Genomic DNA, 23,551 nt, shown 5'->3' on the forward strand with positions numbered 1-23,551 from the left:
GCTTAATTTGTTTTAGATAAGGCACCTCATAATGGAATATTATTCCCTTGTCCATTAAAATGAACTGTGTGGAGGTTTAAGAAGTTTAATTTTCTGTTTCATTATTCAGACAAGACAATGCAAAAGCCTTTTATAGCAATATATTAGCTCAGCTGCAAATTATCCCAAATCAACCAGTAAAATAACATTTTATCTCTGCACTTTCATTAAGTTTTCAACACCAAGACATTTTTTTGCTGAGCGAGATCTGAACCTAATCGTAGATCTTAAAGAATTATTTTCTTTTTCAGATTCATCATCAAATTGTTGATCGTTAATCAAACCCTTTTATCTTTTTAAGACAACAAACTTTGCCTTGAAAGACTAAAAATGCTGAACTGCTGAGAAAAATACTTTACTTGTGCAAACTTTGAAATATAGAAGTTGTTGTATGCATAAAAAGAAATGACTTTGTAGCTACTAACAACTTTTTAAATTGTACTACAAATTTGAAAAAAACCCAACAAAAAACCACATGAATTTTAGAGTATGCAGCCATTTCTTGAGCATAAGCCATGTTCAGTGTTGTTTTGATATTCTTGAAAAATGACAACAGTCTAAAAAGTGGAACTCTGTGTAGGAAAGCAGGCCCCAGCTAACTCCTTCATGTAAGTCACTACAAAAACATACAGTATGGAGATGAATCCTGCTGGAAATATGGATGTTATGCAAGAAAAACAAAGAGAGAAAACAAGAGATGAGGTGAAACACTTGACAAAAGCTTCCAGAAGCTTCCAGAGGGACAGCTCATAAATTCACGTAAAGTTCACCAAACTTCCAGAGACATTACATCACAATACCCCAAACCCATAAAGTACAATAATAGCAGGAATTCAGGATGTTTTTTTTTTTTTTATATGTTTTTTGCTCTTACACACGTTTCCCACCCAGGCTGCATGAGTGAACATCCAGGAAGCCTGGTGTATCGCATCACTGGACCTGGAAATGCCAGTTAAATAATACCTTAAGGTCTGAGGTATTTTGATCCTGTACAATTTAGGACTGTTTCACAAATGGAAATAATTTAAAAGCTTTTTCCACATGGAAGAAAATGATGACTCAGTTTTGCTCACGTAAGCCAACAGGGTTTATGCTTTCATTTCCCCATGTTTCCCCAAATTTTGGTTTTATGTTCGCGGCCGCGGGCACCGCTTGTTTCTTCTGCATTGTGACAGGAGTTGCTATATAGCGCAAACTACTTTCCAGGCGAGATCCATAAATACATTTGGCAAAACTGGATGCTCAAGGATCATAACAAGACCTCGTGCTTTGTCTTGTTTCTAATTGAAGCTGACTGTAAAAGTCAAGAAAATTAAAGGAAGCTGTTTATTTATGTCTGGTACACTGAGCTTATGCAGACAGGTCAAAATGAAGGAAAGGAAAAGCGGCATGATGAACGAAACCAGGCAGTTTGGAAAGAAAAAAAAAACCAAACAGCTGTTCCGTGTAAGGAAACGTGATTATGTTTTTGTTTCTGGTACCTTAATTAAATCTGTTTCTTGCTGAAGAACACATAATTTTATTAGAGCAAATTATGAGGCTTAGATTTAAATGAAGGTTTGGCATAAATTGTGGAACAAAGAATTGCTTTGGATGCTAGAAATGGGTCTGGAAGGTTTGGATGTAAAGTTATCTACATTCCTATTCATTTTAGCACAGAATAAGCAAAAAATGCTTTGCAAACGCATGTAAAAATGTTGCAAAATGACTCATGAGAAATTTTGAGGAAATAAAAGTATTTCTCAAACTAGACAGAAATAATGTGTGACCTTCTGCCTCAGTACCCTTCCAGATACTTTTTATCTGGCAGGGTTTCACTTCTCCTTATTCAGCGAGTCGTCATTAGTGTGATATTGTCTAGTAAATTTAATAAATAATAATAATAATAAAAAATTCTTCACCTACGTCTATGTTCTTATAGTAAAAGTGTAAAGCTGGTTCAATTTTCCTGAAGCAGGAAAACACCAGAACTAAACTTCTCTGGTGGTGAAAAACCAAAGTGTAGGTAAATAAATATAAAAAGTTTGGAGTTTTTTTAAATATTTATTTTTCTATGGCTGGATGATGCTAACAATCAAGGCCTACTGTTGAGAAGTTAATAAGGCCATGTACTGTATGTGCATGTTGATGGTCTAACTGACTAGATCCGGCCTTGAAGACAGCGAGCACATAAAGTCATAAATAAATCAGGTTGGTATATAGATTGCATGACTGAGATGAAGGTTTGAGCTGAAATTACTGAAGGTCATGTCATGTTACAGTTTGAGTCCAATTTTAAAAATGTGTTCGACTTTATTTTTACCATACTATAGTCCCACACTTCATTTAGGGTTTCTTTCTAAATGGGTGCATATTCTGTACAGAGAAAATATATTTTGCATGTTGCGATAGATGCTAGTAAAGACGCTACGGAAATTAATTTGAACAAACGTAAGTGTAGCTGTCCTTGCACAGAAATACCAGTAGATGGAGGTAGAATAAATATTGTCCTTGATTTATCAGTACAATAAATTACTGCTATCTTGAATTTAGAACAATTCGCGCACAAATATTTAGTCCGTTCCTGTAGCTTTTACGCTCTTTTCACACCTTACAATTTTTTTTGACTTATTTCATGCACTGAAAGTGACGGGTGAGTATTACTCACACGCAGGAGGATGATCCAAACTCCAGTAAAATCCCTCCCCCTGGGGCAGAGCAGCGTCCTGGTATAAAACTGCTCCTCTCTCCTCTCCTCATTCTGGTGCAAAATCTGCCTGGAGAGGCAGCCGCAGAGAGCTGAATCTCCTAAATCTCTCCAAGCTTTGACTTCTGCACACCTCCTTCTGTCTTCCTGTTTTTGTAGATGCTCTTTTGTAGTTAAACTTTTTTTTTTTAATCAATATTATTAAATTCTGCATTAAAATCCGTGTCCATCCACAAAATGACTAGTGGCCCACTGACGGGGTTGCTGGTTGCGCTGTGCGTAAGTAGCGCAGTCCACTGCGCCCCGAAGAAGAGCAAAAGACAAACGGGTCAGTATCAGGTGTATCCAGACCCGCATGACGCATCTGCTCTCTCTCCAGGTAAACACAAGTTGTTTCGTGTGCGAGTTTGTGATGCTTTTAAACTTACGGATTGGAATGAAATGTGAGATGTTGCATCTAATGTTTGTTTGAGAAAGATTAAACTTAGCTACCTGCAACTTTTAAAGTGTTATTTCCACGTTTTTACTCTTTAGACAGTTGTGAGGAGAATGGTAACTCTTACAGACGGAACCAACAGTGGGAGAAACCTTACCGAGGAAGTGTATTGGTTTGCACCTGCAATGGAGCAGCAGGCATCAAGTGTAAAACAAAGCCTGAAGGTCAGTCAAAATCTGAAGTCCAACTCTCCAAGCCAAAATCAACAATTTCAGACGTTATTATTAAAGCACTGATAAGCAAAGTAAAAGTGCTCAAAAGATCCAGATGTTAGATTTGAGTATTTTTACACACATGCAGGACAACAGTCCAAGATAGGCTCACAATAACTCTTGACCTTTCTGTTTCCTCCGTTTTTGTCTCAGCGGACGAGACCTGTTATGATAAGGACAATGCCCGGACATACCGGGTGGGAGAAATCTACGAGAGACCAAAGGACGGGTTCATGTGGGATTGCACTTGCATTAGCTCTGGGAAAATCAGCTGTACCATAGCATGTAGGTTACACTTTCATTCTAAAGCTCACATGTCAAATTTCAATGTGAAACGACAGAAGTCTTGTTTATTAATGTGTTGCCTTTTAGTGTTAGATGTGTGTTCGAGATGCAAAAGTAATATTTGATATGTCAATAATAAACTGTCTGATCCTTTGGGTGATTGACAGACCGTTGCCATGACAGTGGGAGGTCTTATAAAATTGGGGAAACTTGGCAGAAGCCTCATGAGAGCGGTGAATACCTGCTGGAGTGTGTTTGTCTTGGGAACAACAAGGGAGAATGGACATGCAAACCTGTGGGTGAGTGTCTCCCCTGAAAGCATTAAAACGCTTTTAAGCGTTTAATCCTCAACCATGCTTACCCGTTGTTTTACTTTTTATCCTTGCAGCTGAAAAATGCTTTGATAGCTACTCTGGATCATCGTATCTGGTTGGCGAGACCTGGGAAAGGCCATACCAAGGCTGGATGATGCTGGATTGCACCTGCTACGGAGAAGGAAATGGACGTATCAGCTGTACCTCAAGGAGTAAGTACGAATTAAATCGCCATTTAAGCAAATAGGCCTGGTTTGATTTTCAGTGCCAGCTCATTTGTCATTATTTCCGAACCAGACCGTTGCAATGACCTTCAGACCAGGAGGTCTTTTGGGATTGGAGACACTTGGACAAAGACTGACGACAAGGGGAATGCTATGAAGTGCGTGTGCTTGGGTAACGGCAGGGGAGAATCGAATTGTCAAGGACAGAGCACAGGCCGAGGTGAGTTCTGTTAAAGGCAGTCATGTAAACAAAAAATATCCTCTCACTTTAGTCTTTGACATTGTTTTATCGATCTGTTAACAGGCCCTGGTGTAACCCAGGCTCTGCTGCATCATCACGTGCCCACCTCCGAAGGAACCTGCCCCACAGACTCTGGTTCCTCGTACTTTGACGGACACCGCTGGATCAGGAGCCAGGGCAGCAAACAGATGTTGTGTACATGTCTGGGCAATGGAGTCAGCTGCCAGGAATGGGGTGAGCGTATGTTATAATGGAACAAAAAAACATGCTTCCTACTGAAAACTAGGGTACCGCTGTAGTGAAAATTGAATTTTGCGCAAATTCAATTTCGATTTCTGTCATTTTACGTCTGTTCTTAATAAATTATTTCCTGTTTGTGTAGAGGCCAGGAACCAGGCGTATGGTGGCAATTCTAATGGCCAGCCGTGTGTTTTCCCATTTGTCTTCATGGAAAAGACGTACTACTCTTGCACTTCAGATGGACGCACTGATGGGCAGCTCTGGTGCTCCACAACATCCAACTATGAGAGAGATCAGCAGTATTCCTTCTGTACAGAAAAATTCGGTGAGACTCTGAAACAGAGATGTCGTTTTTATCTTAACAATGACAGTGACTTTGTTGAGGTATTGTGTTGACTTTTGTCAGTTACTGTTATCCAAACTAGAGCTCGGGAGTAACTATATAAATTTCTGTGAAAATTGCAGCCGTTGTGGTGACACAAGGTGGGAACTCCAACGGGGCCCTTTGCCACTTCCCATACCTCTACAGCGGTCGCAACTACACAGACTGTACCACCGATGGCCGCCGTGATGGCATGAGATGGTGCGGTACCACCTACAACTATGACGTGGACCAGCGTTTTGGATTTTGCCCCATGGCTGGTCAGTGTGAAGTGTTCAGATGTTTTGTAGGATTTCCAATAAATTCACAGTATTAAGCAAAAAGATTCAAAATAACTTTATCTAATGTTCATTCCTAGCAGAATGTGTCCTGTGTAATTTAATATCAAGACGAATCAGAATGGGTCTGAGTTTATCTCACCCAACACATGTGGTTTGGTTCAACCAAAGCACACTTGCGGTTGTGAAAATATGCTCCTTAGAGTTATATCTTCTTGTTTTATTAGACTAAATTTTATTTTTCCAGGGCAAATAATTAGTGACTATGAAAAACTTGTTGGTAAAGACTATCACATCCAAAAATGTAGCACAGCTCTAAACTGAACTGTTTGAACTGCATGTGCAAGAAAAAAACCAAAACACAGTTGATTGGATGCATTTTATTACTCTTTTCCTAATTAGCCCATGAGGAGGTATGCACCACCAATGATGGAGTGATGCATCGTCTCGGAGACAAATGGGACAAACGGCATGACGTCATGGGTCACATGATGGAGTGCACTTGCCTGGGAAATGGCCGTGGAGAGTGGAACTGCATTGCCCATTCGCAGCTGCGAGGTGAGACAACTGACTCCATGTGGAGTTGAAATAAAGATGATTTAAAGTCATCTTAAGAAGATGCGCATATGAAAGCTTTCCAGTTTTGAGAGTAAATTCTTGCTTTTCTCTGTGTGTTCAGACAACTGCGTTGTTGATGGTTTGACCTATGAAGTCAACCAGCAGTTCTCAAAGCGCCACAATGAGGGACACATGATGAACTGCACCTGCTTCGGACTGGGACGCGGCTACTGGAAGTGCGATGCTATAGGTTGGTTTGTGGCTCATTGCCTTGGCTGGTCAATACTCCACATGTCCACATCCAACCTTCTCTGTCCAACCAACTCAACTTTCCCATCTGCTTGGTTTTTCTCTACTAGATCAGTGCAGAGATCAACAGAACAATGCGATCTATCAGATTGGAGAACAGTGGGACAAAGTCATCAGTGGGTATCACTACAGATGCACTTGCTTTGGCAAAGGAAGAGGAGAAATGGGATGCGAACCTCTGCAGGCCTACCCAGGTAAGAGAAAATGCTCTTTCATAAACATCAGAATTTAGCTGTTTTTGTGATAGCTTTTTTTGGTCACAACATATTGGGGTTTGTGGCACCTTTTGGAACACAGCAGAAATGTTTCCTGCGTAATACACAATACATACATAAAATCTTCATACACAATTTTTAAATATTTACTTTTTAATGGCCAAAAAATTTTTCTGATTTGCATGTATTTTCTTTTCTTTTATGTTTTTGGGTGATTTAAGATTCTCCTGCATAACAGTGGGAAATGCTGACATAAATTTGTATCTGTAACTTTAACAGATGCCTACATTTCTCGTGATAAATTCCTTCATTTCCCACAATCCGAGTGGATACCAGCAAGTTTGATAAGCCACCTCGGTGCCTAGCTCACAAACGTAAAAATCTACCTTTGTGGATGTCGGCTTTGAGTTTGCATGGACCTCTGAGGAGTGAAGTATGTAGGAGTATGTTGGGGGTCCTTAGAGCATTTTATTTTTTGCAGTTTGCAACTTCACCACGAGATGTCACTAAATCGTACACGTCATTCCTTTATGTTAACGTGAAGGGTTTTTTCTGTCATCATAACTTACCAAACTGTCAATAATTATAAATACATTCAAAGCTTAAAGGCTTTGTTCAGTATTTGCAATTATTGTTAGATAATAGATTCCTCACAAATGCTTTTTTTTTTTTTGAAAGTTACCTACCATCCCATGTTGTATGTAAAACATAGCTCCTGTTCCTGTTTGGTGCATAAATGCTGGATTTGTTTTTTTCAGTCTCAACACCCCTGTCATTTCCTTTAACCTTTGAAGTTTAAAGTTTGTGTTTTTTCTCCTCCCCCACCTGTTGCTGAGTAATGTTTGTTGTCCTGCTCAGATAAAATATTTTATTGGACAGGCAAAAGTTTTGGAAAACCTCCTGTCCTTATTTACACAAAAGTTGCCTAAACTGTTACTTTGAACTGAGTCGAGGGGCTAATGTTGACCTAAATAGGGACAGTTGTGATGCTTATCGTTCTATCAGGGCCCTGTACTGTTTGTGCAGGGTGAACAGCCAGTGAGCCCGTGCAATGAGTTCATATGCGAACGAGGGGGCCAATAAAAGTGATGAATATAGCATGAAGGTGTCATTTCAGACTGTAAGCCAGTCAGTAGGTGTTGAGCCGGTTTAGCATCGCCTGGTGGTTTGATTCTGACCCAAAACTCTGAATCGCTTAGCTGTAACTCATCAAACAGTCCCCAGGTCTCCACCGCAGGTCACACTGTCATGTTACTCACAAGTCTTTTTCTTTTTCTTTATGTAAGCCACATTTTCATTTTGTGCTTTTTATTGATGTTTCTTCCACCATTTGCTGCCGATAACTCCTCAGGCGGCTCAAGACCCGTCCAGGTGCTTATAACAGAAGCAGGAAACCAGCCAGATTCCCACCCCATTCAGTGGAATGTGCCACCGTCTACCCATGTCACCCAGTACATCCTCAAATGGAGACTTGTAAGTCACACTGAGATGTTTAGAAATTTTATCTTTCCTGGTGATTTTTTTTTGTGAGAATGCATAGAGTTTGAGGCTAAAAGTTGTGAATGAGATGGAAAATCTTTGTTGATTTAGTCCAAAGTTTGAGTCCATGAACTCTCTGTGACACACACTGTCGTTCCAGCTAGTTTACACACATTCCCTGTGCAGGTGAAGCCCTCTTTTGAGTGCTTCCTGTCCAAATGCTGCATATTTTTTGTCTCTGAGTTTGGTTCTATGATGGACTGTAAGCTGTCTAGGTTGGACACCGTGTATCATCAAATGACTTCTGGGATCATTAGTTTAAGTTGAAGAGCTCTCATAGATGCAGTTAGTTTCATTTAAAAAGCTTACTCTCACCTCTGTTTATGTAAAGCTTCTCAGCAGCATGAGAGTAAATATTCTTTATCATAAAGAGTCTTGGAAGTCTTCAGCTCTTTGTCTTTTTACTCTGTCATGTAGAAAAACAGTCGCAACCCATGGAGGGAGGTCATCATTCCTGGAAACCTCAACTCCTACACCATCAGTGGACTGCGTCCAGGTGTGACCTACGAGGGACAGCTGATCAGCATTATGCACTACGGGCAACGCGAGGTCACACGTTTCGATTTTACAACCGCTTATGGCTCCTGTAAGTTCACTGCAGGGTTTAACAGTATTTGAATGCCACAAAATCAAGAACACTTTCTTAAAGAAAATGTTTTTTCCCCCTACCCAACTAATCTCAAAAAGTGGAGACATGGGAAGGAGAGACGACGCCACCTCCGCCAATTGTGGACATGTCTGAGTCGATAACAGAGATCACCTCCAACAGCTTTGTGGTGTCGTGGACCTCGGCTTCTTCTACCATCTCTGGCTTTAGGTTGGAGTATGAGCTCATCGAAGAGGGGTCTACACCAAAGTACCTGGGTGAATTAATTTACTTTGGAATAAGCTTGAAAAGCACATTCACATTTAACTGTTTGAGTTGTGTTGTAACTAATAACCTGTTGGGTATTTCATCAAACCTTTTTGTGGTTCTTCAGATGTTCCCCGCACCACCACGTCGGTCACCATTAGTGATCTTGAGCCTGGCCGCAGATACAACGTCAGCGTGTACGAGATGCCCGAGGGAGATGGACATCCGAACCTCATCCTGACCACCTCACAGACCACTGGTTGGAAACATTTCTCCCACTCTTCTTAAATAACAATAATATTTAGAATACATAAAATTTTATCCAACTTTGTAAAAATTTGTTTGCATAACTTCCCTAATTTCTTTTTTTTCTCTGCCAGCTCCTGACACACCCACTTTGCTTCCTGTGGATGAGATCACGGAAACCTCCATCCGCATCAGCTGGAGCAGACCTCAGGCGCCGATAACTGGTAACAACCGACTTTCTGCATTTATTACTTAAAATGTTTGGGTTATGTAAGTCAATTCCACACTTCTGCTCTCAGGGTACCGTTTGGTTTACACTCCGTCAGAGGAAGGCAGCAGCACCGAGCTCATCCTCCCTGACTCGGAGACTTCAGTGACCCTGGTGGACCTTAGCCCAGGTCTCCTCTATAACGTCAGTATCTATGCTGTGGAGGAGAACCTGGAGAGTGAGCCTGTTTCTGTGCGGGTCAGCACGGCTGGCTCGCCAAAACGAGGTACACATTATAAATGGCTGTTTTGCAAATAAAATAACTGCACAGATAATCAAATTCAGCACCCATGTATGAGACTGGATGGCTCTTTGGTTTAGCTGGTTACAATTCTTAAAATGGCGTGAAAGGCTATTAAAATGAGCTGTCAGGTATGAGTTATATACAGTACAGACCAAAAGTTTGGACACACCTTCTAATTCAATGGGTTTTCTTTATTTTCATGACTATTTATAAGGCAAGAAATCCCACTTATTAACCTGACAGGGCAGGTTGACCTATGAAGTGAAAACCATTTCAGGTGACGACCTCTTGAAGCTCATCAAGAAAATGCAGAGTGTGTGCAAAGCAGTAATCACAGCAAAAGGTTGCTACTTTGAAGAAACTAGAATATAAGGGGTATTTTCAGTTGTTTTACACTTTTTTGTTTAGTGCATATTTCCACGTGTTATTCATAGTTTTGATGCCTTCAGTGTGAATCTACAACGTCAATAGTCATGAAAATAAAGGAAACTCATTGAATTAAAAGGTGTGTCCAAACTTTTGATATGATATAACTTCATTAGTAACTTAAATATTTTTCTCATCTTCTCAATCTAGGTTTTGACTAGCACGTGATTTACAGGGGGTCCTCAAAGCCTTCTGAGATAAAGTTTTAACACTTGGAAAGACAAATGCTTATGGAGCCAACACCCCTAAAGCACAAACACCTCATCAATCTTTAGCACATAATTTAGAAAAGATAATAATTTCTTTTACTTCCTTGTGGCTGGACTGGGAAATTTGTTCTTGAAAAATAAAAACAGATGTTGTAGGAAACGACTATTACTTTAATTCCTTCTGTTGCTTTAGTATTTGCTGTGGATTTTCCACCTGGTTTGAGCCAAACTTAGGCAAAAACTCCACTTGGGAACTGTTAAAACCTTTATTGGACTTACCTTTCAAGTTTGGAATTTGAAAATAAGCTGGATGTTTCCTTTTTGATCATTATAAACAGTTGTTTCTTTTACTATTACCGTTCTTCCATATCTAATATCAATATGGTAGAGGCCTTGCAAATATTTTAAATATCATTTGCTTCATGATAAAAATAATATGTACATAACGTAAAGGATAACTATTGGGTTACACAGATCATCAAATACCAATGAGGCAAAAGTCTTAGCTGTTCTAAACCATAAAGTGAGTGTTCAATCTTTTAAGAAGAAATGCTTAACAGATGTTTGTTCTCGAGAGTTTCAATAAACGTTATGAGAAACACCTGATATTTAACTATGTGTGACCAAATCTTTTCCTCTCCACAGAAAAGATCCCAGCTCCGACCGACCTGCAGTTCTACGAGGTTTCGGATACCAGGATCAGCATTACTTGGACGGGTCCTCCCACCGAGGTTACCGGCTACAGGGTGGTCTTCTCACCAATGGGCCAGGACGGCACCGAGCTGCGGCCCCTTCAGCTGCCCGTTTCCCCCAACGCGTACGCTGAAATCACCCATCTGCAGCCCGGCACGCTGTACCGCTTCTACATCTACGCCGTCAGAGGCGATTCTGAGAGCCAGCCGCTTGTTGGAGAAAAATCCACCAGTAGGTGGCACTGTTGTTGTTTTTTTTAAACTTCAAAACTCAGATTATAAAAATATCATCAGATTACAAAACACATGCTGACTTTTTCACATGGGTTATGTCTTCTTTTCCCCTGCAGAACCTGACTCACCAACAAACGTACGTTTCACTGACATTGGACATGACAGCGCACTGGTCATCTGGGATGCTCCCCGCGCTGTTGTTACTGGTTTCCGCCTCCTCCTGAGCATCGAGGGCTCCAACCCCGTTGAGAGGAGAATCCCCGGAGTGGTCACACAGTACTCTTTGAAGAATTTGCGCCCAGACACACAGTACACGGCACAGTTACACTCTGTGCAGAACAATAAGCTGAGCGAGGGAACCACTGCATATTTTACTACCGGTCAGAAAACTTTCACCCCAGACTAGAATATCTTTTTATGTGGAGGTTTTACTCATGTCTTCTGTCTTGTTTCCAGCTCCTCGGATGGGAAACGCTCCTCCTTTCAACACACAGGTCACAGACACCTCCATCGTTATTAGCTGGACGCCTATCCACAGATTCAGCTACAAGGTAGGTCATCGCCCTTTTGCTCTGATAACTCCAAAACTGTCGCAGTTTTTATGCATCAATGAAAAGCTACGTCTCCATCTTCAATGTACAAAGCTGATTAGTTGGGCAACTAACCCCAGGAGATTAGTCGTTTGCTGAAATCTCAGCATGTCGTTTTGGTCAGTTGTGAGCAGATTTTAGGTATTGTGCTAAATTTTATGAGTATCTGCTGATCACAATGTTTTCTCTCTGCTTTCTTCAGCTTTCTGTTCTCCCGAGTGAGGAAGGCGAATCTCCTAGAGAAGAGACCTCGGACTCTGGGCGCATTGACATTGGCGGCCTGTTCCCAGGAACTCAGTACACCTACAGCGTTCAGCCCATTTTCAACGGCCGCAACCGTGGAAACCCCATCACCCGCAACGTTGTCACCAGTGCGTCTGTATTTCATTTGGCTGGAGGAAAAACACAGCCCTGATAACAACTGCTCAACATGAATCTTTGTTAAAGTGTTTATAACCAGAATGATGTAATGCTTTTGTGAGCCAATGCAGCACTGTTTAAACAATTTGGCAAGACCTTAACAGCTGCATAAAATCCTTTCTCATGTACAGCTGTGTCTCCTCCAACCGACCTCAGAGTGGTGTCCAACCCAGACACGGGAGATCTAACCGTCTACTGGATTGCCTCCAGAACACCAGGTAAATATTGACTAAGCACCCCACGCGCCGCCAAGCTGTTGGATGGGACCAAGTCTAGACCTTGGCTTTAGATCCCCAATCCACCTGGACAAATGTCTCTATTACCTCTATCTCACTATCATTTGATAATGTGTCCAACTTTTTCAAAATCTTTCACTCCCCTATTTTCTGCAGGGATCTCTGGCTACAGAGTGACAAGTGCGCCAACCAGTGGCCACAGAGGGAACTTTTTGGAGGAGTTTGTAGCACCGGATCAAAACACATGCCTTCTAGAAAACCTCAATCTGGGGGTGGAGTACAACGTCAGCGTATTCACTCTCAAGGGACCAGTGGAGAGCGTACCGATATCCACTGTTATCACCCCAGGTAGAGCCACCAGGAAGGCATCTTTCCCTGTTAACCTCACAGCTGTGCCAAAAGAAAGTGCCTTGTTAGTAGGCAGATTGTTTTTTCATTGAAATAATCAAAAGCTGTATCTTTGTTCTCGTCTTTGGGCCAAAGTTTCAAACCAAAAATCTCAAAGCTCTATAGATTAGGAACAAAACCTAGGGTAGCAGCACAGTAGGCCCTGTCTACCATGGTGTTAACATGTCTTCACCTTTAAAGTAGCCTGATTTCCTATAATTGTTGTAAAGCTCATGATCAACTGTTTTTCAGCCAGTCTACAGGTAATTGTACACAAGTGAAAATATCTTGTGGATGAACAGAATCTGAAAGTTCTACTTTTAAGAATCTGGGAAAAATCGAACCCTCTTTAAAAGACCATAAGAAAGGTTGATTTTTATTACAATGAAGTGGAGGATAAAGCCAAATGTTTTGTCTTATTTTGGCAAATACAACAAACACCACTGTTAGTTGCTTTCTATCTCATGCAGGAACAATGTTTGTCAAACATTAAGCCAGACATTAAAAACCTTCAAGAAGGTTTTACATTTTTGCGCAAATGCAGTGCTAAATACTAAAACTAACATGATCACTGGTTGAGCTGTGAACTGCATGGAGATCACAGTTAATAGATGAAGGGATCAAACTTTCCAGCATGGCCAATAACTTTAAACATTGCATGCATTTTTCATTTTAATTGATGGTTATTGTTTTTTTCATTTGCTGTATTGTTATTTGGCATGGCTACTGTTACACAGTACTTCTCTGACTGCTTTAATTGGAATGACAAGTTGCTGGTGTAATTCTATTCTCCTTTCTGTCTGATTTTTGCTTGTGCTTGGGAACCGGTCTAACCCCTTTTCAGAAATCCCCATCCCAACTCACGTTGACTTCGTCGACATTACTGACACCACCATTGGCCTGCGCTGGACCCCTGTAAACTTTACCGCCGTCATTGCTTACCGCATAACGGTAAAAACCTCAGGCGAGAGCATGCCCATCTTTCAAGATATGGTGGAGGTGTCTGCTGGTTATTACACGATTCACGGCTTGGAGCCCGGCGTGGACTATGACATCACTATCGTCACAGTTACAGAGGAGGGAGAGAGCAAGGCGACCACATACACAAAACAAACAGAAGCTGGTGATTTCTTTTTTACCACTTAATTAAAGGGGAGGGACGGGAAATTGAATTTTAGAGACAGCAACACACTCTGCATTTTATTTGTTTGACCCTTGTGTCAATTTTTATGTGCAAATACAGATTCCTAGCAAAATTTGATTTATTCTTTTTATCAAATCAAACCATTCATATGCCTTTTGTTGAATTTAGCTGTAAAATATGCATAATGTCTCGTTTAACTAATGCCTTGTCGATACATAACCTTCAATTTTCCGTTCTTCCAGCTGTACCAGCTCCGACTAACTTGCAGTTTGGAGGTGTGGGTCCAGACCACATCCGGGTGACATGGACCATCCCCAACATCGCCACGCCCAGTGAAATTTCTCGTTTTGTAATCCGCTACCACCCCGTGAACACGGACGACGATGTAAAGGAAGTCAATGTTGGTGGCGCCACTAATACCTTCCTGCTGCAGAGTAAGACGACACGCAGCTTATGGTGTCTGTTGAAAAAACAAAATTGCATGTTGCAACTATTATTATTTTTCATTTTTTCTATAAAGACCTGCAGCCCAACACGGAGTACCGTATCAGTGTTGTCTGCGTCTATGGTGAACGAGAAAGTGAACCTGCTACAGGGACTCAGAGAACGAGTGAGTATTATGGAGTAGGCTGTCTTATGAAAGGTGATGTGAAAGCTGACGGAAAATGACAAAAAACCCCAAAAATCTCAATTTTCATCATTTATATGATGAAAACTATAGGAAAACTACATTTTCATGTAGTTTAGACCTTGCAGTATACCATCAGTGGATTTACATTGTTCTCAATCAGTAGTTCTCCAGACTATATGAAAGTTTTCGTGGGAATTTATGTGGATCCTAACTACTGTTAGATGAAAACCCAATGAACAGGAGATGGGTGATGCACATCACTTAAAGACATAACTTTCCGATATTGCTCGTCTGCTAAGGATTTTGCTTTAATTTCTTCTTTTCTTCTCCCTTGTCCACATTTATTAACTTGAAACAGCCTCTGAGTCATTTCAAACGTTTGTTTTAGATTTCTCTTCAGATTTGTTTTTATGCTGACTTCCAATTCAGCTCAATTTCCTAAAACCTCCTTCCAGTTCTGGACTCACCGACTGACCTGCGTTTCACCGACATCCGGACCAACTCCTTCACTGTTCAGTGGCAGGCTCCCATATCTCCTATAACGGGCTACCGATTTCGGTACCAGAAAACAAGTGGTGGGCGAGCCAAGGACGATAGGCTCCCCCCATCCAAGAACCACTTCACTGTGACCGGACTGGAACCTGAGGCTGAGTACATGATCTATGTGTACGCTGTCTATGACAATGAGGAAAGTCAACCTCTAACTGGAACACAAGCCACCAGTGAGTTTTTTGTTTCTTTGAAGTGGGATCCTGCAGCTTGATCCTTTAATCTTTGATTATGACTAATGTAATTCTTTTACCTCTTTTCTGTTACTGCTTTTCAGTCTCTGATGCACCCACTGATCTTGAGGTAACATCATCCACACCTACCAGCATCACCATCCGCTGGGACGCTCCTTCTGTGGAAGTGAAGAACTACAGGATCACCTATGGAGGCACAAGTGTGTAGTCGTGATTAATTTCCAAATTTGGTCCACACTTTGCCAAAGTGCAAAGTTTGACAGTGACATTTTGTTTATTCGCTTGCAGGTGGTGAATCTCCCCAAGAGTTTACAATCCCAGGCTCCCAGACCACCGCCACCATCACTGGGCTGAGTCCCGGCACTGACTACACCATCACAGTTTACGCCGTCACAGCACGAGGAGACAGCCCTGCCTCCAACAGACCTGTCTACATAACACACAGGACAGGTATTATAATGTGAACAAAGCAAAAATACAGTTTTAAGAGATCTGATTGTTAGAAGGGATCTGAAGGTTTCATTAATTCCCATTTTATTCAGATACCGAACCCCCCACTGACATGAAGGTCACCGATGTGACTGACAACGGCATTAAAGTGCGCTGGTCTCCGCCTGAGGGTCCAGTCAGAGGCTACAGAGTCACAGTTGCCCCCAAGAATGGTTTGGGACCTTCCTACTCTGAAGTAGTGGCTCCCCGTAAGATATGCTATGTTCTTACGTAACGTTCCTAAATACTTAAGGTTATCTCCCTCAAAAACTGACCTATTTTATTTTTGCTTTGCAGAGACGACAGAAAAGTCTTTCGTAGGTCTGATGCCCACAGTTGAGTACGTTGTCAGCGTTTTTGCCTTGGGCAGTGGTGGACAACCCTCTTCTCCTGTTGTGGAGAATGCTTTTACTGGTTAGTGTAATTCAAACATCCAAAACTGATGCAAGAAAAGGACTGCTTTGATAAAAAAAAAAAAATGTGTTAGATGCTGTTAAGAAGCTTGCAATGACATTCATATGTAATAGAAAAGCATACTTTAAATGTGGCGTATGACAGAAGAGAAAATCCCTGAGAAATGTCAGAAAACAACAGGGTAGGATGGACATCTGCGGACAAGCCGCCATTACTGAAAATAATTAGATTCATTTTAAAGCTCCTTTAGAATTATTCCATCAATTAGAGACCGGTTTAGCACAAAACAGAAACAACGGATTTGCTGTTCTCAGTCTCTACAGCACATGTGTCAAACTCCAGTCTTCAAGGGCCGCTGTCCTGCAACTTTTAGATGAGCCTCTGCTGCACCACACCTGAATAGAATAATTAGGTCATTAGCAAGGCTGTGGAGAACTGATCTACACAAGGAGGAGGTAATTAAGCCATTTCCTACCAGCGTTTCGTACCTGTGGCACATCTAAAAACTGCAGGACAGCGGCCCTTGAGGACTGGAGTTTGACACCCTTGCTCTACAGCAACATTGTAAAGCTACTGTATGTCTTTTGGGATGCAGCCCTGTAAAAACAGTGTACAAATTGTGAACGTCATTTAAGGAAATGTACAGTTTTAAACAGCTTAAAGGTTGGAGTTAAAAAAAATCTTGAAAGATGGAGACTTTGTGGAGTTAATCTCATTTTGGGAACAGGATGAGATGTAAAAATAGATGGTGTACAAAGCAAGTTAAAACTCTGGCTTTGCTATGAAAGGAATATTTCATCCTCCTTCTTTGTTGCAGCCATGGATCATCCCAAGGACCTGATCTTCTCCGACATCGACTCCACCTCCATGCGCATCACGTGGGACAGCCCCGATGGCACGGTGACGTCTTACCGCGTCTTGTACTCCAGCTCAGAGGAGGGAGAGAGAGAACTTCGCCCAGCCCCCAGAGGTGATCAGGACAGCGCTGTGCTAAGAGATCTCCGTCCTGGGACTGAGTACACAGTGAAGGTCATTGCCTTCAACGGCCGGACTCCCAGCACGCCTTTAGTGGGAACCCAATCAACAGGTAGAAATTTAGGAAACATATTCCTATGCGTGACTGACATACATGCAAGCTTAATGTTTGCTATGGTGACTTTGTTTTAGTAATCCCTGCGCCGACCAACATGATGGTCTCTGAGGTTGGACCGTCTTTCTTCACGATTACGTGGCGGGCTCCAGACGCCCGCCTGACAGGCTACCGTGTGGTCATCACCCCAAAGAATATCAACAGCCCCCGCAAAGAAATGAACGTTGCCCCAGATACCACGCGCGTAGTTGTACCAGGGCTTATGGTAAACAATGTTTTTGTACATGAATGAAAAGTGAGATAAATGCATTTTATTCGGTGGTGGCACATCAGTAATATGTCTTTGTCCTTTAGGTTGCAACAGTGTATCAAATTCAGGTCTACGCCTTGAAGAACTCTGTCACCAGCAGACCACTGGAAGGAGAGGCAACCACACTGGAAGGTCTGTGGCTTCTTTACTTCTCAAAATGTGTTCATCATTTACTTGCCAGGAGGAAGCCATTTTGTAATCTTTCTGGGTGGTTCTTGGTCAGAGCCATTAGTGGAGTTATTGCCGGCACCAACTTCATGTCTTCGGTTTTTATCTCGTCTTTTAAACAATTTTTGACCCATGAATTCTGTGTTTGTCTTTTTCTTTACTAAACTCTCACCCTCATAGATAACTTTTCACCAGTTGGGATTTGGTGATCAGCTGAATCTGACTTTATTATAGAATAACTGCACTCAATTACACTGTACATAATACAATCTAAATCTGACAATCTCATTGGATTGGGAGTAGTTTGCTTCATTTGCAGTAAATTTGGACCACTTTGAATTCAACAGACCGGCATATGAATTAGATTTGTTTTTCTTGTAACAGGAAATTTGGTTTTTGTTGTAAATTGGTGGCATAGAAAACATTTTTAAAAACGTAACCTATTACTGGCAGGTCAGAGGGAAGAGACCTCTCTGAAAGCTTACTAGAACAGGGGGCCTCTTGGAAGCAAAACATAAAGAAATGACAGATGGCTTAAGACTCTTCCACCATGATGTAAACTGTTAAATTTGTAGAGCTCACTGATCCGTTTGTAATTTGGTCAATACAGAGGTCAGCGCTCCTCGCCGTGTGCGGATCATCGATTCGGAGGAAACCTCTTTAACTTTGAGTTGGCGCCCCAAGGGGGAGACGATCACTAGCTTCCTTCTTGAAGCTACGCCTATGAGTGGTTCTCGTGACACCATCAAAAGGACCATCCCAGGGGACACATACATCTACACTTTGACCGGTAGGCCTCATGTCTCAGCTAAATGAACTGGTTTGTCATCTGAAGTGACTTGTTGAATAGGTCTCGCTTCACAGTGTGCGTTTTTGTGTTTTTCAGGTCTGCGGCCAGGAACCCTTTATTCTATTAACTTGTACACTCTGAATGGAAACACAAGGAGCGCTCCGTTTACTCTCCGGGGTGAAACAGGTATAAAACAAGTGCCTTATCTTTTAACACACCTTGGGAAGCATCGATGTGGCAATTTTACATTATTTGACCTTCATGATCACACATGGACATGGTTGAATAAGAAGAGTGACGCATAATAAAAATACACTTTCTCTTGAGTAGGTGTAAAGTTAAATTATTAGTTTTTATTTTTTTACATACAGTCTGTTAGTAGAAAGTCTTGGACTACACCAACATTCACAATAACAACACATAATGAATTTGTTGTAAAACTTTAGTTGATTTATTTGAGGTATACCTTCCCATTTTAAGGTAAAAAAGGATCCCTGTTTTAATTGATGTTTTAGCTTATCAGAACATAAGTCATGAACTAATGGAGGGACTTTCTCCTTCACGACTTTCTGACAGAATTCATTGTTCTATAAATAATGGCAAGTCATTCAGGTCCTGAAGCAGCAAAGCAGGCTCAGACTACCATCATGTTTTCTCTGTTTTGGGGGCAGCAGCTCTAGTCTAGCACATGATGTGTTGTTGTTTAGATTTTTTTTTAGCCTACTTCATGTTGTCGGTTGGGTCCTTTTAGGTGATTTCTTCATTCTGACTGAATGGGTTTTGCACTCTGCAGTTAAATCATGATTTAATAGGGCAATTATATTTAATATAGGGGCAGATTGGTTTGAACAACTCCTTTTCTACTGTAAATGAAATCCTCATTTGTTGGGAATATTTTTTTTTGAAAATAGTTCATGACACACATGATTTTTTTTCTTCTTCACAGTTAAACCCGTGGTCCAGGCTCCTACCGGCCTCCAGTTTACATCTTTGACCCCCACATCTATCTCCTTCACCTGGCAGCCTCCTCCCACACAAATCACCGGATACTACATCACCTATGAAGAGACTGGAAGAGCCCCGCAGGAGCTCATCCCACAACCCCACGTTGGCCAAAACTACGCCACCATAACTGGTAGGTCCAAATCATTTCTTGTCCAAGTAATAGAATCTAATTTCAGAGTTAAATAGTACCAAAGTCGTCTTAAAATAGCCACCCTTTGTATTTTTATTTAGCACTAATGAATTAACTGGACGTGATATGTGATGTTTCTGTTCAGCTCTGAAACCAGCCACAGAGTACATCATCAAGATTATCGTCATCCAGAATGGACAGAGGAGCACACCTCTGGTGGGAAAGATCAGGACTCGTAAGTATTCAGAATATTTAGCTTTTATATTAAAAACAAAGTGGTTGCAGGTAAATGAGTTGAAAAATGTCATATTTGAGCCTCTGCTTTTATTTGCTCAAATGCATTTTTTTATTTGCTGTAGGACGCCTACAGTCAAGCAGTGTTTGGCTCTTAAACATAATACCTATTTATAGTTTGAATGTCTTCACAAATGTCATTCAAAAATATATGCGTGTGTTTGCAACGCTACGTCATGAAATAGTTGAGTTTTAGTCCAAAGCTGCCAATGTGCTGCGTCCTGTGTGGCTGTGATAAATTAGCTTCACCGTAGCTCTGCCTCATCTAACCAGCTTGCTTCCCTAACCTCGTCTCTCCCGCCCAGAGTCAGACTCCCTGCTTCCCCAGCCTCTGCCGCTGCCGTACCGCCCCGGGGCTGGCGACCAGCTGGATGTGCCCGAAACTCACTTAGACAACCAAGTCCAGTTTACAGGGCCCAATCAGGATGTAGTTGGAGGTCAAAGCCAGCATGTGGAGTACACAGAGTTTAACAACAATGGAGGCAACCCGCAGTCGCCCAATGAGCAAGTCCGTGAGCCCCTGGTCTTTCTCCCTCTCCCCGATGCAGAAGGCCGTAGGCAGCCTGTTGTGAAGCTCAAATTTCCCATCAGAGCCTCGCTTTTTAACGCGACAGGAGTACCACAGAAAGCCCAGACTCAAACCAGCATCTCCTGGAAGCCTTACAGGCAGAGCAATGCCTACCTCCTGTCCTGCAATCCCCTCACAAGCAGAAATGAGAAGATGTTCACGGTGAGGAGTGAGACCCAAAAGATTTTAGTCAGCGCAGCATGTAGCCGGAGTCATGTAACTCATTTCAAATTCAATCAATTCTCGGTCTACAGGCCCGCCTGCCAGGCACAGCCACCACCGCCACCCTGATAGGACTCACTCCTGGAGAAGACTATAACGTGATAGTGGAGGCGCTGCTGGGAGCACTCAAACACAAGATTCTGGAGCAGAGAGTCACCGCTGGAAACACAAGTAAGCTCAGTGTTCAGGGAAACAGCGATGCAGCGTCTTCAATGATCTGCTGGGGAATCTGGACTCCAAATAGGACAGACAAAACAAAAATGTTTTAAAATATAGCATCTGTGATCCGTTTGGGAGAATATGCAGCAGAAACAGACTCATAGTCGTTACTACTGTAAAAATATTAAATGTTGGGATAAAATATTACAAAAACTAATTAGAAACATTTTTTTATCTTATGAAAAAAAATGACAGAAAAATTGTAAATGATGTTCTTTAACATTAATGAAATTTGTTGTTGAATTTTTCTTTTTTATTATTCTACTTGTCAGCATAAACTTCAGCACATGGATATAGTTCAGAAATGTTGATTCTTCGCAAGTTATAGCCAGTTTTACAGTTCTAGAATTGCTAAAGAAATCTACAAGAAATGTTTAAATCCTGTTCTTTTCAACCAGAAAATTCTCACAAAAAGAACCCTTAAGATGGAAAAATATTCAAGATAAATATGAAACAATTTGCAACACTCATATCAGATTTCATATTTCTAGAGACCTGCTTAGATATTCACCACTATACTACTGAAAACTAAACCGTGTTTATAAGCAGACTACAAAAATGATGTTGATCTGTGATTTTTTTTTTGTTTTTTAATTCTCAATCCTAATCTTCTGCCAGGATCGGGTGGAGTCCCCACCACCAACGACCCATGCTACGATGCCTTCACTGCCACCTACCACGACGTCGGAGGCGAATGGGAGCGCATGTCCGAGACGGGCTTCAAGCTGTGGTGCAGGTGCCTGGCCGGCGGTCACTTTAGATGTGATTCGTCGAGTAAGTTTTGGGGGTGCTCACATATGAACACAACCGAGCAGGTTTCTCTCGACTTCCGTAACAGTTTGTTCTTGTATTGCAGAGTGGTGCCATGACAACGGCGTGAACTACCGCATCGGAGAGCAGTGGGATCGCCAGGCCGAGAACGGACACCTCATGAGCTGCACCTGCTTGGGAAACGGCAAAGGAGAATTTAAGTGTGAACCACGTAAGGCTTCTTTCACACCCAGAGACATTTTCTGACGTGATGAGGCATTTCCAGTACAGCTGAGTTTTACTTTGCGTGACTTTTCACACAGACGTGTCAGTGTGTTATGATGAGGGCAAAACCTACCAGGTGGGCAGCCAGTGGCAAAAGGAGTACCAAGGCTCTATCTGCACCTGCACTTGCGACGGAGGACAACAGGTTTGATAAATCAACCTTCACTTCATTTGTGGTGAATTAGATGGAGCCCTAATTGACGTGTAACCGTGCATGTTTGTGTCTCAGGGATGGCGGTGTGAGAACTGCCGCAAACCAGGCTCTGATGTCACCCTGTTGGAGTCTGTTAGATATGGAGAAAACACACTTCGAAAAGTGAGATGAATATTATATTCTTTTACAAGTATTGAATATAGTTCTTTTTGCCAACTCCTCATGTTGACGTTGCACTCTTATTTTTCAGAACATCCATTGCCCCATCGAGTGCCTCCGACCTGAGCTGCTAGCGGATGGAATCACTCATCAAAATGCTCAGAAGTAACTTCTCATACGGTGGCGTGACTCTTGCGTTCGCTCCGTCTCCGCCTCAGTTGCTGCACTCTCACCTTGTAGAAGCCATGCTGTTAGTGTGACTGCATTATCACTTTCTATGGCACGTTCACCTAGCTTCCTGCCCTGCTGCCTGATCTGTCCAGATCTCTTTTTCAAGCCAGTCAGTTCACTGTTGAAAACACCTGCCTAATGACTGAACTGAGGGCTCTAATGACCCATTACAGCTAAATGTAAATAAGGTTATAAAGGCTACTTATCCAGCTGGCATTTGTTTTCCATTGACATGTTTTGGATCTACTCATCATAAAACATTGTCAGAAAGTAAGCACTGTGTTTAAGAATGCAAGTAGTTAGCATTTGTAACTGTCTGCATGCATCTGGTTCTTTCTGTAACCCTTCGTTTTAAGGTGGAAGGGTCGCACCGTGTGTGATTGACGAACTTCAAACATCTTTTTTTTTTACCAGTTCATCCCTTTAATCACGGTATTCGAATGTTTGAGCTAGGCTGTGAGAATGTGAACCAGTCTATTTTTGTACTTTGTCAGTGACAATGTGGTTTTTGTCTTTGACAAAAGTCCCTTGTTTTAATAAAGCTGGAGAGATTCTAAATTTTGTGTATTGTGTGATCATCTATGCTATATCTTTTTGTTCTGCATACAAACAGAAACTTAGACACCAGGGGAATAACTGAACATCCCCTGGTGTCTTGTCTTGTATAAAGCAAATAAACAGATTTTTTTCTGGGTAGTTAGCTTGCATGCTAACAAATATTGGCTTGCTAGCATGCAATCAACTGCTTAACATTCATTTTGTTCATATGTTGCCAACTGAGTTTTGAAATTAAATGAGGAATATGACCAAAAATAGTAGTTGCAAATTTGTTCATGCATATTCTGTAGAGAATCGTGATGCTAAAGTGGTTTTCTAAATATTGGTGGAACAAACTTGTCATTTTTCAAAAACAGGAATGAATGTAATAAATT

The 23,551-nt window shown here is 41.6% G+C and overlaps 1 protein-coding gene across 4 annotated transcripts; it reads left to right on the forward strand.

The window, feature by feature from the left end:
* The first annotated feature begins 2,768 nt into the window (after positions 1–2,768).
* On the forward strand, positions 2,769–23,182 carry LOC114142634 (fibronectin-like). 4 transcript variants are annotated; one of them, XM_028013988.1, is made up of 46 exons: positions 2,769–3,104; positions 3,260–3,385; positions 3,587–3,718; positions 3,886–4,017; positions 4,107–4,244; positions 4,330–4,476; positions 4,561–4,737; positions 4,880–5,062; positions 5,203–5,379; positions 5,800–5,955; positions 6,077–6,205; positions 6,315–6,458; positions 7,831–7,952; positions 8,436–8,604; positions 8,706–8,882; positions 8,999–9,130; positions 9,252–9,341; positions 9,417–9,611; positions 10,910–11,188; positions 11,307–11,570; positions 11,647–11,741; positions 11,983–12,151; positions 12,332–12,418; positions 12,593–12,784; positions 13,668–13,946; positions 14,210–14,401; positions 14,488–14,577; positions 15,054–15,320; positions 15,425–15,541; positions 15,630–15,791; positions 15,884–16,039; positions 16,128–16,244; positions 17,062–17,331; positions 17,412–17,599; positions 17,689–17,776; positions 18,423–18,602; positions 18,699–18,788; positions 19,549–19,737; positions 19,883–19,972; positions 20,337–20,761; positions 20,854–20,992; positions 21,659–21,814; positions 21,897–22,022; positions 22,114–22,220; positions 22,305–22,391; positions 22,480–23,182. In XM_028013988.1, the coding sequence occupies exons 1-46, from the start codon at positions 2,963–2,965 to the stop codon at positions 22,555–22,557; spliced, it is 7,347 nt and encodes a 2,448-aa protein (XP_027869789.1). In that variant the 5' UTR covers positions 2,769–2,962; the 3' UTR covers positions 22,558–23,182. The 4 variants fall into 4 exon arrangements, with proteins under 4 accessions (XP_027869789.1, XP_027869790.1, XP_027869791.1 ...); XM_028013989.1 differs by having other exon boundaries at positions 4,561–4,731; XM_028013990.1 differs by lacking the exon at positions 13,668–13,946.
* Positions 23,183–23,551: the final 369 nt, after the last annotated feature.

Source organism: Xiphophorus couchianus, chromosome 4 (genome assembly GCF_001444195.1).
Source record: "Xiphophorus couchianus chromosome 4, X_couchianus-1.0, whole genome shotgun sequence".
NCBI classification, from domain to species: Eukaryota; Metazoa; Chordata; class Actinopteri; order Cyprinodontiformes; family Poeciliidae; genus Xiphophorus; species Xiphophorus couchianus.

Bases quoted from the DNA above. Each gene is read 5' to 3' on its own strand.
- LOC114142634 (XM_028013988.1), top strand. From the start codon at position 2,963: ATGACTAGTGGCCCACTGACGGGGTTGCTGGTTGCGCTGTGCGTAAGT. The intron at 17,600-17,688 runs GTAAACAATGTT...TTTGTCCTTTAG, and splicing joins TAGTTGTACCAGGGCTTATG to GTTGCAACAGTGTATCAAAT. The intron at 20,993-21,658 runs GTAAGCTCAGTG...ATCTTCTGCCAG, and splicing joins AGTCACCGCTGGAAACACAA to GATCGGGTGGAGTCCCCACC.